This window comes from Sciurus carolinensis, chromosome 3 (assembly GCF_902686445.1).
Source record: "Sciurus carolinensis chromosome 3, mSciCar1.2, whole genome shotgun sequence".
Classification (NCBI taxonomy): Eukaryota; Metazoa; Chordata; class Mammalia; order Rodentia; family Sciuridae; genus Sciurus; species Sciurus carolinensis.
The window spans coordinates 626,086-639,504 of NC_062215.1; the positions used below are offsets into that span (position 1 = coordinate 626,086).

General features: G+C 53.4%; 1 protein-coding gene across 1 annotated transcript in view; it reads right to left on the reverse strand.

Moving 5' to 3' along the window:
* Hexd (hexosaminidase D) overlaps nucleotides 1-13,419 on the reverse strand; it is a 28,019-nt gene that overhangs the window by 832 nt on the left and 13,768 nt on the right. Inside the window, exons 4-12 of the mRNA XM_047543975.1 lie at nucleotides 6,711-6,798; nucleotides 5,689-5,853; nucleotides 4,499-4,682; nucleotides 3,580-3,651; nucleotides 2,932-3,127; nucleotides 1,834-1,916; nucleotides 865-943; nucleotides 688-786; nucleotides 419-508 (exon numbers count right to left, since the gene is read on the reverse strand). Of these exons, the coding sequence (XP_047399931.1) occupies nucleotides 419-508; nucleotides 688-786; nucleotides 865-943; nucleotides 1,834-1,916; nucleotides 2,932-3,127; nucleotides 3,580-3,651; nucleotides 4,499-4,682; nucleotides 5,689-5,853; nucleotides 6,711-6,798 (1,056 nt within the window). The remainder of the gene's footprint in view (nucleotides 1-418; nucleotides 509-687; nucleotides 787-864; nucleotides 944-1,833; nucleotides 1,917-2,931; nucleotides 3,128-3,579; nucleotides 3,652-4,498; nucleotides 4,683-5,688; nucleotides 5,854-6,710; nucleotides 6,799-13,419) is intronic.

The window sequence follows — 13,419 nt, forward strand, 5'->3', positions numbered from 1 at the left end:
AGCCACATCCCCATCCCTTTCTATTTAGAGACATGGTCTCACTAAGTTGCTGAGGCTAGCTCTGAACCTGAGGTGGTCCTGTCTCAGCCTCCCGAGCTGCTGGGCCACATCCCCATCCCTTTCTATTTAGAGACATGGTCTCACTAAGTTGCTGAGGCTAGCTCTGAACCTGAGGTGGTCCTGTCTCAGCCTCCCGAGCTGCTGGGATTACAGGCATGTGTCACTGTGCCCTGCGTGACCTAGTTTCTTGCTAATGTCAGGGAAGGATGGCCCTTGTGAGTCATCCAAAGTTCGTGGCTGCAGCGGCTGGAAGCTTGTCTCAGTTTGACACTGGTTACCGCACATACCATGCCGGCACTGCCACATACAGGGGATGGCTGTTCCAGGCCATGTACTTGGCCAGCTACACAGTGGTTACCTGAGCACCTCAGGCTGGATATGCTGGATCATGACCGGGTGGATGAGCTTCCGCCTGCGATGGTAGGGGCTGAACCAGCCAGTGATGTACCTGGGTAAGTCCATACAGGGGTGCTCTCAGGGGTGCCAGCTGGCAAGCTGGGGGCTTTGCAGTCACTAACACCCCTGGAAAGCTCTAGAATCTGGTAGGGAAAACCAAAAGTCATGTTTCCTCCCAGAAAGCCTTTGTGAGGGACAAGACTGGTGGGGCCTGCTCACCTAGGCACTTACCTGTTCTCCAGCAGCGTGTCCACAGAACTGCGTAGGTGGAGGCTGACTTGAGTGACGAGGGCATGAATGTCGCTGCCAGGGAAGGAGCTGGTCCCCTGGCTGCCAGAGAGCCGCCCTGAGACAGTGGTCTCCTGGGAAGGGGAGGGGAGGAGGGCTGGGTGGGGCAGGGCTGGGTACCTCTGAGCAGCTGCTGTTCCCAGGCTCGGAAGACCAAGGAGGTGCTCCACCCTCAGCCTCACGTGCTCAGCAAATCCTCCTGCAACCAGCCACAGGCAAAGTGGTCAGAGGGCCTCTGGAGCAGGCGCTTCCCTGCCAGCCCTGCCATCTGCATGGGGTCTCCAGGACCCTGGACACTGGGCAGCAATGCTGGAGCCCCCAGGCACCACCTGCATGAGCCGACCCAGGGTCTCCCTGGGATGGGCAAACTATTCCTCACAAGATGTTTGTTACTGTTGTTATCCCAGGATGGGGAATCCAGGGATGTTCCGCAGCTGAGCTGCACCCCAGCCCTTTTTTATTTGTTGAGACAGGATCTCAATTGCTCAGGCTGGCCTGGAGCTTGCTGTTCTCCTGCCTCAGCGTCCTGCGTCGCTGGGGTCACAGGCATGGCCACTGCACCTGGGGCGTGTTACTTCACACGGATCAGGAAGCTGGGGTAAGAATGGCACTGCTGGCAGCACCGCCATCTCCCTGCAGAGCCTGACTGGCAGGTGTCCAGCTGTGTGGAGCCCATACCTGCAGCTTGCCCAGCAGTGGTACCTTCTGCACCTGTACCTGCAGCCCCAGCAGGCAGGAGGGTGCAGGGCCACGCAGTCACACTGGGAACACCACCGGCACCAGAGTCCGCCTTGTGGTTCCTGTTCTGGGGACTGAACCCAGGACGCTGAGCCACATCCCCAGCCCTGTTTAATTTGGGACAGGGTCTGAAGCTGCTGCACTTGTCTGCTGTGGTCTGGTCTCTGGCTGCTCCTCAGAGACTGGGCCGTGGGGCCCTGCAGTGACTGGAGTGCTGGGTCCTGTATAGCCACCTCGGCTCTCGGGACACTCCCCATGCCCACCTGGATGTCCTCCCTGGCCCTCACCCTCGTATCCAACCTTCACCGCTTGGAGGGCCACAGTCCAGCCCCAGAGGAGGAGGGGACATACCATGGAGCAGCAACTGCAGACAGGCGGCCAGGGAGGGGATTCCCACAGGCAGCAGCTCACACAGCACGGAGAAGTGGTCATACCTACGTCAGATGAGGGCTCAGCTCCACACCTCGGCCAGCCCATCTGGACACAGCCACCCTGACCTGGAGTGCTTATGCTTATTCTGGGGCCCAAGGCAGGGCCCCCTGGGGGCAGTCGGGCCCCTCCCACCACTGGCCAGGGGCTCCTAAGTGGGTTCTGTGCAGTGGGGCCTGCTGGGAACTGCCTTTGGGGTGCTGTCCAGGCCCTTTCCTCCCCTCTTGGGGCTGTGCCCTGGGGCCTTCTCTGAGGCCTCTGCAGTAGCCTTTGAGCTGGTCCTGTCCTCCATGTCCTTAGGCTCCCTCAAGGCCCCATGAGGAGGCAGCCACAAGCCTGTTTCCTTGGCCTTGTGGCTATGTGGTTGTAGGTGGGCTGGAGCCAGGTGCAGCCTGCAGGTGTGGCAGGTGGAGGAAATGGAGAGCCTGGCAGCCGGTGACGTTGGCCTCACGCGTGTCGGGCTCTCTGCACCTGCCTGCTGCTTGTTATGGAATCCCTGGCACTGTCTGTGCGTGCAAGAGGGCTCTGCTGTGTAGGACGGTTCTGGCTTGATCCAGACCAGAGGTGCCCTGAATTTGCACAGCAGATGGCGCCACGGTGGGAGTCATCCGGAAGCTGTGTGGAGCCGACTGCTGTCCGGATGTGCACCTGAGCAGAGCCGACCCCACACAGGCTGCTGCTGGGTATGCACTGGGCCATGAGCCAGCAGGCCAGCTGCACATGGACAGTCCAGAGGGCCCAGCCCTCAGAACCCATCTCCCCATGGCCCTGCCTCCAGTGCTGTGCTGGCAGGTGTGCCTGGCTTCTGCTTCCCAACTTGCAGGTCAGGAGCAGAGCCAGGACCTGTCCAGGGACCAGGGGTTTATCTGTAGCTACACTTTTCAAATGGTGGGAAGTCCTCAAAGTGCCCAGGTCTGTCCTCTGCCATATGACAAAGTGGCCTCACATGTGGGGTGGGGGCTGTGATTCCAGGGCTGAGCCCCAGCTGGGACCCCTCGGCAGGTTTGGGGGACAGCTCACCTCTGCCAGCCAGTCAGGATGATGCCCTGCAGCATGTCCGCGGGCCCACTGCCCGCCACCTGCAGCCACTGCACATGGTTCCTGAGGTGGTGCTCGATGTGGGGCAGGGCCTGGGTGGCCCCTGTGGCCCCCTTGAAGGCACTGGCAGCCCACAGCCGAGGGAAGCCGCACTCCCGGTACTTTTCCATGAGGAGGACTGGGTGAGAGAGCCAGAGTGAGTGGCTCTCACGGAAAGAGCCTGCCACAAAGCCCGGGACGTGCACCCCGAGACCCCACACCGGTCCTGCTGGCAGCGAGCAGCCCACACCTGAGCTTCATCTAGTTACACTGGCTTACTAGGAAAAGACGCCAGAGAACTGGGCAGAGAAAGCGCAAGTGAAGGGCTGAGGGCGGACACAACTGTCCTGGGTCTGCTGGGCTCCTCTGGGGTGGGCTCTGCAGAAAAGCAGGGCCATACCCAGGCAGGGGGCAGTGCCCAGGCAGGAGGCTATGCCTGGCCCTTCTCTCACAAGCTGGTCAGCCAAGCAGACAGGGCACCTGCATCCCTCCAGGCTGGGCAGGCCATGCTACAGGGTTGCAAGGGACAGGGAAACAGCCCATTTTGACATGTGGCCATGGAGCCCAGATCCTGGGCAGCATGATACTGACCCTTACTGTGGATGTCCAGGTCGGCCCCGTAGTCCCAGAGCACAGGCTCCACCAGCTGCGGTACCCCGGACGCTGGGGACAGAGTGAAGCCATGAGGGCAGACGGACTATCCAGACCACACTCCCTGCTCCTGGACACACTCTTCTGGCATTAAGATGGGAACATACCCCTTCTTTTCAGGGTGGCCATCTCAGGCTCAGGGCTGTGCTAGGTGTCCAGCCACGAATGACGCGGTTGAAGGTGCCCGCCTTGGAAGTGACGGGGCCAGAGCTGCCCCGTCAGAGCTCATTCTCTCCTACGCGGGTTGAACCTGGGCGTGTTCTGCCACTGAGCCACACCCCCAGTTCTTCCTTTTCCCCCTTAACTTTTGAAACAGGGTCAAATTTACTGAGGCTGGTCTCGAACTTGCAATCCTCCTGCCTCAGCTTCCCATGTCACTGGGATTAAGTCATGCACCACCACACCCAGCTTCTCTAATCAATCTTAGTCTAAAAATGCATGGCCAGTGGCTGCCAGAGGACCAGGGAGACTCAGAAGCACGGGCAGCAGCCAGCACTGGACCCCTGCTCTGCCCTGGGACTCATTAAGCCTCTGGCTCTGGGGGGCGGGGATGTGCTTACATGTCACCTCCCTCCCTGGCTGGGAAGGGGCACCTCAGTGTCCTCTCCAAGGTTCAGGTAGGGTGAGCCAGGACCCTGAGCCCTGGAGGAGCTAGAGGTGGCCACGGGCTGGCCACCGAGGACCAAGGCTGCCTGAAGCACTGTGCCTCCCCTGGGCCCTCAGCAGCCCACTCCAGCAAGCCTAGAGCCACCCTAAGGGAACGACTGGCTTCTGTGAAGACGGAGGCTGGCTTCTGAGACTGCAGTCAGAGGTCCTGGGCAGGCCTGCGGAAGCCCCGTCCCTGGACCCTGGGGCCAACCTGTGAGCTGGTCCTGGGGAATGTCCCGCAGCATGTCGTCCCACGCCAGGGGAGTAGTGCCAGGGTGTCGGGCCAGCACATGGCTGGCCACCGCCCGCACGTGGGACAGACAGAGCTTTGCATGGCTGTTCTGCTCCTGCTGCAGCCACTGTCTCGAGGCCTCCCCCTCGCCCAGATGGCAGACCTGAGGGAGAAAGCACGCTCGGCTCCGGCTCCGCCCTCCGCACCTGGGGCTCCCGCCACATCCCCGGTCTCAGGGAAGCCCGTGGGGAGGAGGTCAGCCACCTGTACAGGACCCCTCAGAGGTCTAGAGTAGCCCTATGCAGACAGCCAAGGGGGGCTGTCTGTCCAGGAGAGTAGCAGCTAAACACAAGCCCTACAATAGGATGTTCCTGACCCTAGACTACCTTGTGGGCAGTCCTGCCTGGACACTGCGTGAGGAGCCAGACACAGGCCACCTATCCTGTGGTTCCTTCCGTTGATGTGGCGCCCTGAGACCAGGCAGGTCCAGGGAGGCGGAGTACCCTGGGGGCTGCAGCTGGGGTGAGGAGTGCAGGCTCTAGGGCGAGGTGGAGGGGAGGGTCACACACCAGAGCGCACTGTGAGCTGCTGAGGTGTGCGCTTACACACGCAAACACTCACGTGCTCAGGTGCACTTTGAAACTGGGACCTTCAGGTCTCAATGTCCCCATGTGTAGGCCCAGCTCTGGGCCTCCCCTGGGCTGCAGACCTGCAGAGGCCTCGGGGCTCAGAGCTGCCCCAGGCCCTGCCACACATCTGGAGTCAGATCAGTGCAGGGGGCAGGGATGGGCCGCTGGGTGAGCTGGGGTCACACCACCAGGGTCCCCGGGAGCCACGTTTGCCTGCTGGTGCTTCTGGCTCCTAAGGCAGCACTCCCCCGCCACCCTGCACTGCACTTCTTTGCTTGGAACAAAGTTCTGAGGGCAAGAAGTTGCCCAAGACTGGGGCTGGTGTTCACTCTGGCCGCTGCCCAGGCCAGTGGGTGCTCGTCTCGTCCCACACCCAGGGGGCCCTACTGGGGCTCTGCAGGACTGCCCCTGCTGGGCACATCCGCCCTGGGCCTGCTCCCCCGCAGCCCTGTCTCTTCTCTGGTCTTGGACGTGACATCCCGGCATGGTGGAACGCGGCCCTGAGGGGAGGAGGGCTGCAGAGTGGCTGACGACACCCACCTCGTCACACCCAATGTGCACCCAGCGGGCACCTCTGTGCAGCTCCAGGACCTGGTCGATCATGGCTCCCACGAGTGCCAGGGACTCCGCCTCGTGGGGGTTCAGGGTGCTGGGGAAGGGCGCCACTTCCCGGAGGTGTGCGAAGGCTGTGTGCTTCAGCACGAACTGTGGAGGAGCGCCAGCTGCTGGGCCGCCTCTCCACCGAGGGCCCCGCCCACCCTCACCACAGCCCTGCACGGGGCCTCTTCCCAGCTGTTCAGCAGCCACTCCCAACTGAGCTGAGGGCAGAGCTGGAGATGGTCCCGCCCACCTTTCCAACTAGAGGCCGGGACACTGCTGGCTGGGCACGGGAAGGGGTGGTCCCCAAAGCACAGGCTCCCGACAGCCACTGCAGGGCTCTGAGGGACCGTCACGTGTGAGGGCTACTTCCTATGCTCCCAGCAGGTCCTCTACTGCCAGAGGGGACACACTGGGCGCTGAGTTAACCCTGCCCCACCCCTTCCCACTCCCCACTCTCCCTGGATGCCATCTGGAGGAGGCACCCAGAATGGAGGCCCAGGGGGCACAGCCATGAACAGGGAGGTCAGGAAGGGGCAGGTGCAGGAGAGGGGTTGTCAGCAATGCCCAAGGCCATCGAGGGGCCTGACAGGAGAGGACCAGAGCTGCCACTCCTGTGGCAACACGGTGGACACAGGCGGCAGCAGCCACAGAGCAGGTCAGGCTCAGAGCCCAGGGCAGGGTGGCAGGAGAGCCTCCTGGGGAAGCTGGGAGGACCAGATTGGGAGGGAGCCCCAGGGCAGGTAGCAGGGCACAGGGAGGCACTTCCCAGGGTGCGTCAAGGTGGGCAGGAGGGCTCTGCTGGTGAAGCACAGTTGTCTGATGCAGATGGAGAAAAGCTTCAGTACCAAGTGACAACGACTGCGCTCGTGCGCTCTGGTGCTCACAGGTGCAGCACGTCCAAGGCAGTGGCCTCAGGAGAGTGGACAAGCCCAGCCCCAGGCGGCTCCCAACCCTGCACTCACCTCCATGTGTCCGAACGTCTGCACCAAGGGAACCACCTCCAACTTGCTGAGCTTGGCCAGACGCAGGATCTCTGTGACTTCGGAGGGACTGGAGAGACAAAGACCATGAGGGTCACACCACCTGTCCCTCCTCAGGCTCAGGCCTTGAGGACAGTGAGTCCAACTCTACAGCTCCAGGTTCAAGGCTGTGGGAGCGACGCCCCCCCTCGGGGAATCCACAGGATGAGACGTGGCACTTCTCACGGAATCATACCGCCTCCGGCCCCCACCCCAGCATGTGGCCGTCGCTCCAGGGAAGGGCCGCCGCCTGCTCCAGCGTGGGTGTCAGCTATGGGGTTGTCTCGGGAGGAAAGCGTCTCGTTTCGAGTGTTCTCACCGTCTTGTAAGTTGACCAGTCAGGTGCACTAATCACGTAACGTCGTTACTCTAATATACCTGTTTCAAGGTTCAAAGGAACCTGGGGCTTTTCTTACTAGGAAAGGAGACCAGGGAAACATGTCCACTGCTGGGTGTGGGGCCACGCTGGTCACCCAGCTACTGGGTGGCCAAGGCGGAGCATGGCAAGGTCCAGGCCAGCCTGGGCCACTTGGGGAAGTAGCTTAGTGCCCCTGGGTTCGCTCCTCAGTACTAAAAATACAGACAACATAAAACATGTTCCCCCTAAGAAAAATGAGCCAAAGAACACGCAGAGCACGGGCTGCAGGCCTCGGCAGGGCCCCAGCACCCGCAGCCGCCCCTCTGCACCTGAAGGCACCAGGCACAAGACGCCCAGAGCTCTGCTGGGTGGGGCTGGCCAGGCCACACCCACGGCAGGGCTGTCAGCGATCAGGGTGAGAGATCTGACCCTTCCTCAATCCTTGCATGCCACTGGCCACTTCTCTCCCACCTTTGGGGTCTGTGGGCTCCCCTCCTTCCCTTTCCTCTGGGCCATTCAGAATAAGCCACATGACCTGTCACTGCAGCCCACCGCGTCTGGCCCTACGAACCTCCATCCTCTCCCTCTCAGCTGTAACCCCAACTCAAGGGCCAGCCTGTGGGGTTTTCCGGGAACCCCAGCCTCGGGCGTGGTCAAGATGGCGCCTGACGCTGAGCCGGAGGCGGCCAGCTATACAGTAAACAACCAGCGAATTCCAATAATTGGCTAGTTAATGATGTGACTAGAGCATGCCCCCCCTCGTGCACCCGTCCTGTGCCTGCAGCTGTCCGCGTTTATCTTGTGTACTCTCCCCTGATTGACTGAAGTGTATATAAGTCTGGTGGGTGGGAGAGTAGGGGGAGAAGCTGAGGAAGGGACGGAAGAAGCGGAAGAACTGGCGGCGACGACGGCGGCCAGCGGGAGCGGAGCTGGAAGGAGGAAGTACGCGGGAGTGGAAGGAGCTGGGAAAAGGAAAGCTGAAAGTGCGAAGAAGTTAGGGGTAAGAGAAGCGTAGGAAAGAACCTGTGCACAATAAACTTCCAAAGCTTCAGACGTTTGCCGTGTCTCTCTCTGTGGGCAGAGGGGACGCGACAGCTGGTGCCGAAACCCGGGACTATAAAAGGGACAAGGTAAGATATCTAAAAAATTTTTTTTAACAAGCTAAACCGGTTATAAAGAAGTCAAAAAAGGTAAACAGGTAAAGAAGTCAAAAAAGGTAAACAGGTAAAGGAGAGGCGCCTCGACGTTCACGGTATAGCGACTATCCGGATACGCGGAATGCGGTCCAGTTAAAGGGTATCAGGACACGCTATCAGCGGTCCTGGGGGCACGCGGAATGCGGTCCAATTAAAATAAAAATAAGGACACACGGAAGGTGGTCCGGTATCGGGACACGCCATTAGCGGTCCTGGCGCGTGGAACGCGGTCTAATTAAAGTGAAAGTAGAAACATGCTTGGAGCGGTCCAATTAGGTAGTACGTGAAAAGCCGCTATAAAAATTTTAATGCGCATTTGATAGTTTTCCTTTCAGCAATCTCCTTGCTCCTGGCAGCTAGGCCACTGTTATTGTAATTGCCATAACTAAAGCTATTCAGATTAGTAGCAATGGGGTCTGGGTGCGGCAACCCCTCAGGGAACCATTGAAAAACAATGGGACGCCATTGAGGAAAAAAAAAAAAAACAAAAACAAACAGCTAAAGTAAAGAAAAGCCGCTTAGTGTGCCACAAGGGGGATCTTCATGAACAGGGTCTAATAGTAACAGAAAAGAACGCTTAAAGAGAATAAAGTGAGGAAAAATTGAGTGGTGGTGACCTAGAAAATAATTGCTCAAAAAATTTAAGAACAAGGGAAAAAAGGGAACTGGGTCTGGCGCAGAGAGCCCCCAGGGGGGAATGGCCAAGTGGTAGTGAAAACTTAAGAACAAGGGAAAAAGGTAGGAGAAACCTAAGCCTAATAAAAAGAGCTTCAAAATTTGTAGAACCTGCCCGTATTTGAGGAGCAAATGGAGATATCATCAACCATTAGAAAAACTTTAAAGAGGCAGTTAAGACTATGCAGAGCAGTGTTATTTGGAGAACAATGGCTAATTGGAGAGCTCAGCTGTTGAAACTGCTTGCAGAAACATAGTGGCAAGGTTTCCCGATAGAAATGTTAATAGGAGAAGACCAATACACTTCAATAGATGCACAAAATCAGCAGCAAGGAGAAAATGCCCTAACAAAAGATAAGAGATAACTATAGTAAAATCTGTTACACCTTATGCCCCAGGGCTGTGTCCAGGATGCAGAGGGGGGGGGTCATCGGAATAGTGCCTGTCAGCCTATTAGAGATAGGGAGGATAATTTCCTAGGGTTGAATCCTAGACTTCAAAGAAAAACGGGAGACAGGGCCCTCCCCGGGGCCCGCAACAAATATACGGGGTAATTCAACAAGTTCCCCGACGGTGGTATCCTCCCACAGAGAAGGGGAGCGCAGGGCCACCTCAGGGAGTGCAGGATTGGACATCTGTGCCACCTCCAGACTCATACTAACCCCAGATATGGGGGTGCAGATGGTTGATACCGACTGGCATGAAAAAATCCCACAGAACAGTGTAGGGCTATTACTAGGTAGAGGTTCCTCAACACTAAAAGGACTTATAGTACACCCAGGGGTTATTGATCCTGATTTCACTGGACAAATAAAAGCCTTGGTCTCTTCACCAAAAGGAATTACGGTCATCTCTCCAGGGGATCGCATTGCACAAATGCTTATATTGCCCAGTCAACATTCTTTGTGGCCCAGTGAAAATACAAATAAAAGACAAGGAGGTTTTGGATCAACAGGAACCACTTTAATAAACCTTACTATGGATATGGGACAGAGGCCCCTCCTAAAATTAAAAGTGGGAAATATGGAATTTACAGGTTTATTAGATACAGGAGCAGACAAAAGTATTATCAGTGCAATGGTCTGGCCAAAGCACTGGCCATTGATCACAGCAGCTCAGAGCTTGAGAGGCTTAGGAGTAGCAGAGAGCCCCAATCAAAGTGCTTCCTCATTATCATGGAAAGATACAGAGGGACACACAGGAATATTTCAACCATATGTCTGTAATGTTCCTATTAGCCTATGGGGACGAGATGTCCTGCAGCAAATGGATATGAAACTCACCACTGACCAGATTTACCAAGGGACTCCTGTAAGAAATATGTTACAAAATATGAATTATGATGATAAAAAAGGATTAGGAAGACATAGCCAAGGATCTACCCAACCACTGCCTTTACTTCCACCAAAAAATGATTCTCATGGATTGGGTTTTTCCTAGGGGCCACTGATAAACCATCAATCCCTATAATATGGAAAGATGATAAGCCTCGCTGGATTCCACAGTGGCCCCTAACAAAAGAAAAGCTAGAGGCAGCTCATAAGTTAGTACAAGAGCAGGTACAAGCAGGTCATTTACAACATTCTACCTCTCCTTGGAATACTCCAATATTCTTAACAAAGAAAAAATCAGGAAAATGGAGGTTATTACATGATTTAAGAGCCATAAACGAACAAATGTACCCTATGGGACCCGTCCAATGTGGACTCCCTCTTGTCACTGCACTACCAAAAAATTGGCCTATTATTATTCTGGATTTAAAAGATTGCTTTTTCTCTATACCCTTGCACAAAAGTGATTGTTGGAGATTTGCCTTTACTTTGCCCTCTCTTAATCACACTCAGCCTGACCAGAGATTCGAATGGACTGTGTTGCCTCAAGGTATGGCTAACAGTCCTACTATATGTCAAATATACGTAGATAAAGCGTTAACAACTACTAGACAAAAGTTTAAGAGATTGTTGATTTATCACTATATGGACGATATACTTATTTGCCATCCAGAAAAAGAAGTTTTGTTAGAAGCATTAGAAAAGAGAGGACTAACGATAGCCCCTGAAAAATTACAATTAGAGGAGATCCAAGAATATCTGGGTACAAGGCTCACTGCTACTACAGTCAGACCAATAAGGTTGACCATCAGAACAGATCAATTGAATACCTTAAACGATTTTCAGAAACTCTTAGGTGACATTAACTGGATTAGATCCTATTTAAAATTATCCACAGGGGAATTAAAACCTTTATTCGATATATTAAAAGGTAATCCTGACTTGAATTCCCCTAGGAAACTTACTCCTGAAGCGCGGATATCCTTACAGCTAGTAGAGAATAGACTTCAGCAGTGTTACGTTGATCGTTGTGATCCTACTCAACCATTAAGTTTAATTATAATCTCGGAGAAACATACCCCTTTTGGCATAGTTTGGCAAGGAGGACCTCTGCAAAGTATAAATCTCCCTAGCTCTCCAGCTAAAACATTGCAATCATATCCCCAAGCTATTGCTCAGGTAATATTCAAGGGAATAGAATCTTGCATTACTGTTTTTGGAATCCATCCGTCTATTATTATAACTCCTTATTCCACTCAGCAAATTAAATGGTTAATTAATAATGATGATGATTGGTCAGTATTATATTGTTCCACTTCAGCTCAGTTCGATAACCATTACCCCCAACATCCCTGGATTCAATTCTGTAAAAATACTCCCATAGTTTTTCCAAAAGTGACTAGTGTCCAGCCTCTTAAAGATTGTGTAACCATTTTTACTGATGGCTCCAAAAATGGAGTAGGTGCAGTACTTATCGGTAAACAACTTCATACCATAATAGTTCCACCCAACTCTGCACAGGTTACTGAACTTGCAGCTGTAATATTAGCCTTTAAATTAGCAGATAATCAGCCATTCAATCTTCTATCTGATAGCTTATATATCGTTAACGCTTTACAGGTTCTTGAAACGGTACCTCATATTTCTTCCATGTCCACGGTAGCTTCTTACTTTACTACACTACAAAACCTTATCCTACAGCGTAAACATCTATTCTATGTAGGACATATTAGAGCTCATTCTAATTTACCAGGACCTTTGGCCAATGCTAATGACTTGGTAGATATGGCCACCAAATCAATTTTTGTTTTTTCCATAGAGGAACAAGCAAAACTCTTTCATGAAAAATTTCATGTAAATTCCACTACTTTGAGCAGAAAATTTCCTATATCCAAATGTATGGCTCGACGAATAGTAAAAAATTGTCAACATTGTGCTCCTTTAATCCCAGTGCAATCCTTTGGAGTTAACCCTAGGGGACTGCTGCCTGGCCATATTTGGCAGATGGATGTAACCCATATTTCTGAATTTGGTACTGTTAAGTATGTACATGTGTCAGTAGACACTGCTTCAGGGGTCATTATGGCTTCCGCTCATTCTGGAGAAAAGGTAAAAGATGTCATTCAACACTGCCTACAAGCATTTGCTGGCTGGGGCATACCTAAAGTCATTAAAACAGATAATGGTCCTGCTTATACTTCCAAAAGCTTCCAGTTGTTTTTACAAACATTTAACATCCAATCAGTCACTGGCATCCCCTATAATCCTCAGGGACAGGACATTGTAGAAAGAGCACATCTTACTTTAAAAAATTGTTTAAATAAACAAAAAGGGGGAATAGGAGCCTCCTACAAATCTCCTAAAGATAAACTTAATTTAGTTCTTTTCATTCTAAATTTCTTAACTTTGGATAGGGACGGCCATTCTGCAGCTGATCGACATTATAATCCCCATAATACTTCTCAAGTATGGGCAAAATGGAAAGATATCCTGACAGGTTGTTGGAAAGGACCGGATCCAGTCCTTCGTTGGGTCCGAGGGTCTGTTTGTATTTTCCCACAGGATCAACAGACTCCAGTCTGGATTCCAGAAAGGCTGGTCAGAGTTTTACAGCATGCAAGTGATTCTGCTCCTCCTCACAATGGCGAGTCTGAGCCTTCCTCCAATAATGAAAACTCAGACGGAAAGGCAAACCCGGAACCTATGGGCCATTGTTAGCCTGGCCATATTTTTCATTTCTGACTAACATATTTTTTATCCCTCCTTTTCTTGCTTTTCACCAATTTCTCTACAAGTCTGTCAATTCTACTGATGATTTTTCAGGTCGTGCTATTTTTGGTGACAAGGATATTTCTAGCCTTTCTTTGCTTTAACAGGAGAAATCTCTGCACTTTGCCGTTGGAATCATGCTACAAATCAGACCCAGAGTAGAGCAACTTGTTCTGCTGACCCTAGCTGTGATATTGCTTTTCCTCCCACGTCAGCTTGTGTATTTTCTCTTTTTTATGTTTCTACCAACTAACATTTCTAATAACACCTCTTAACTGTTCACTAACTGTGTCCTATCTCTCACAATACTGGAATGGTTCTTT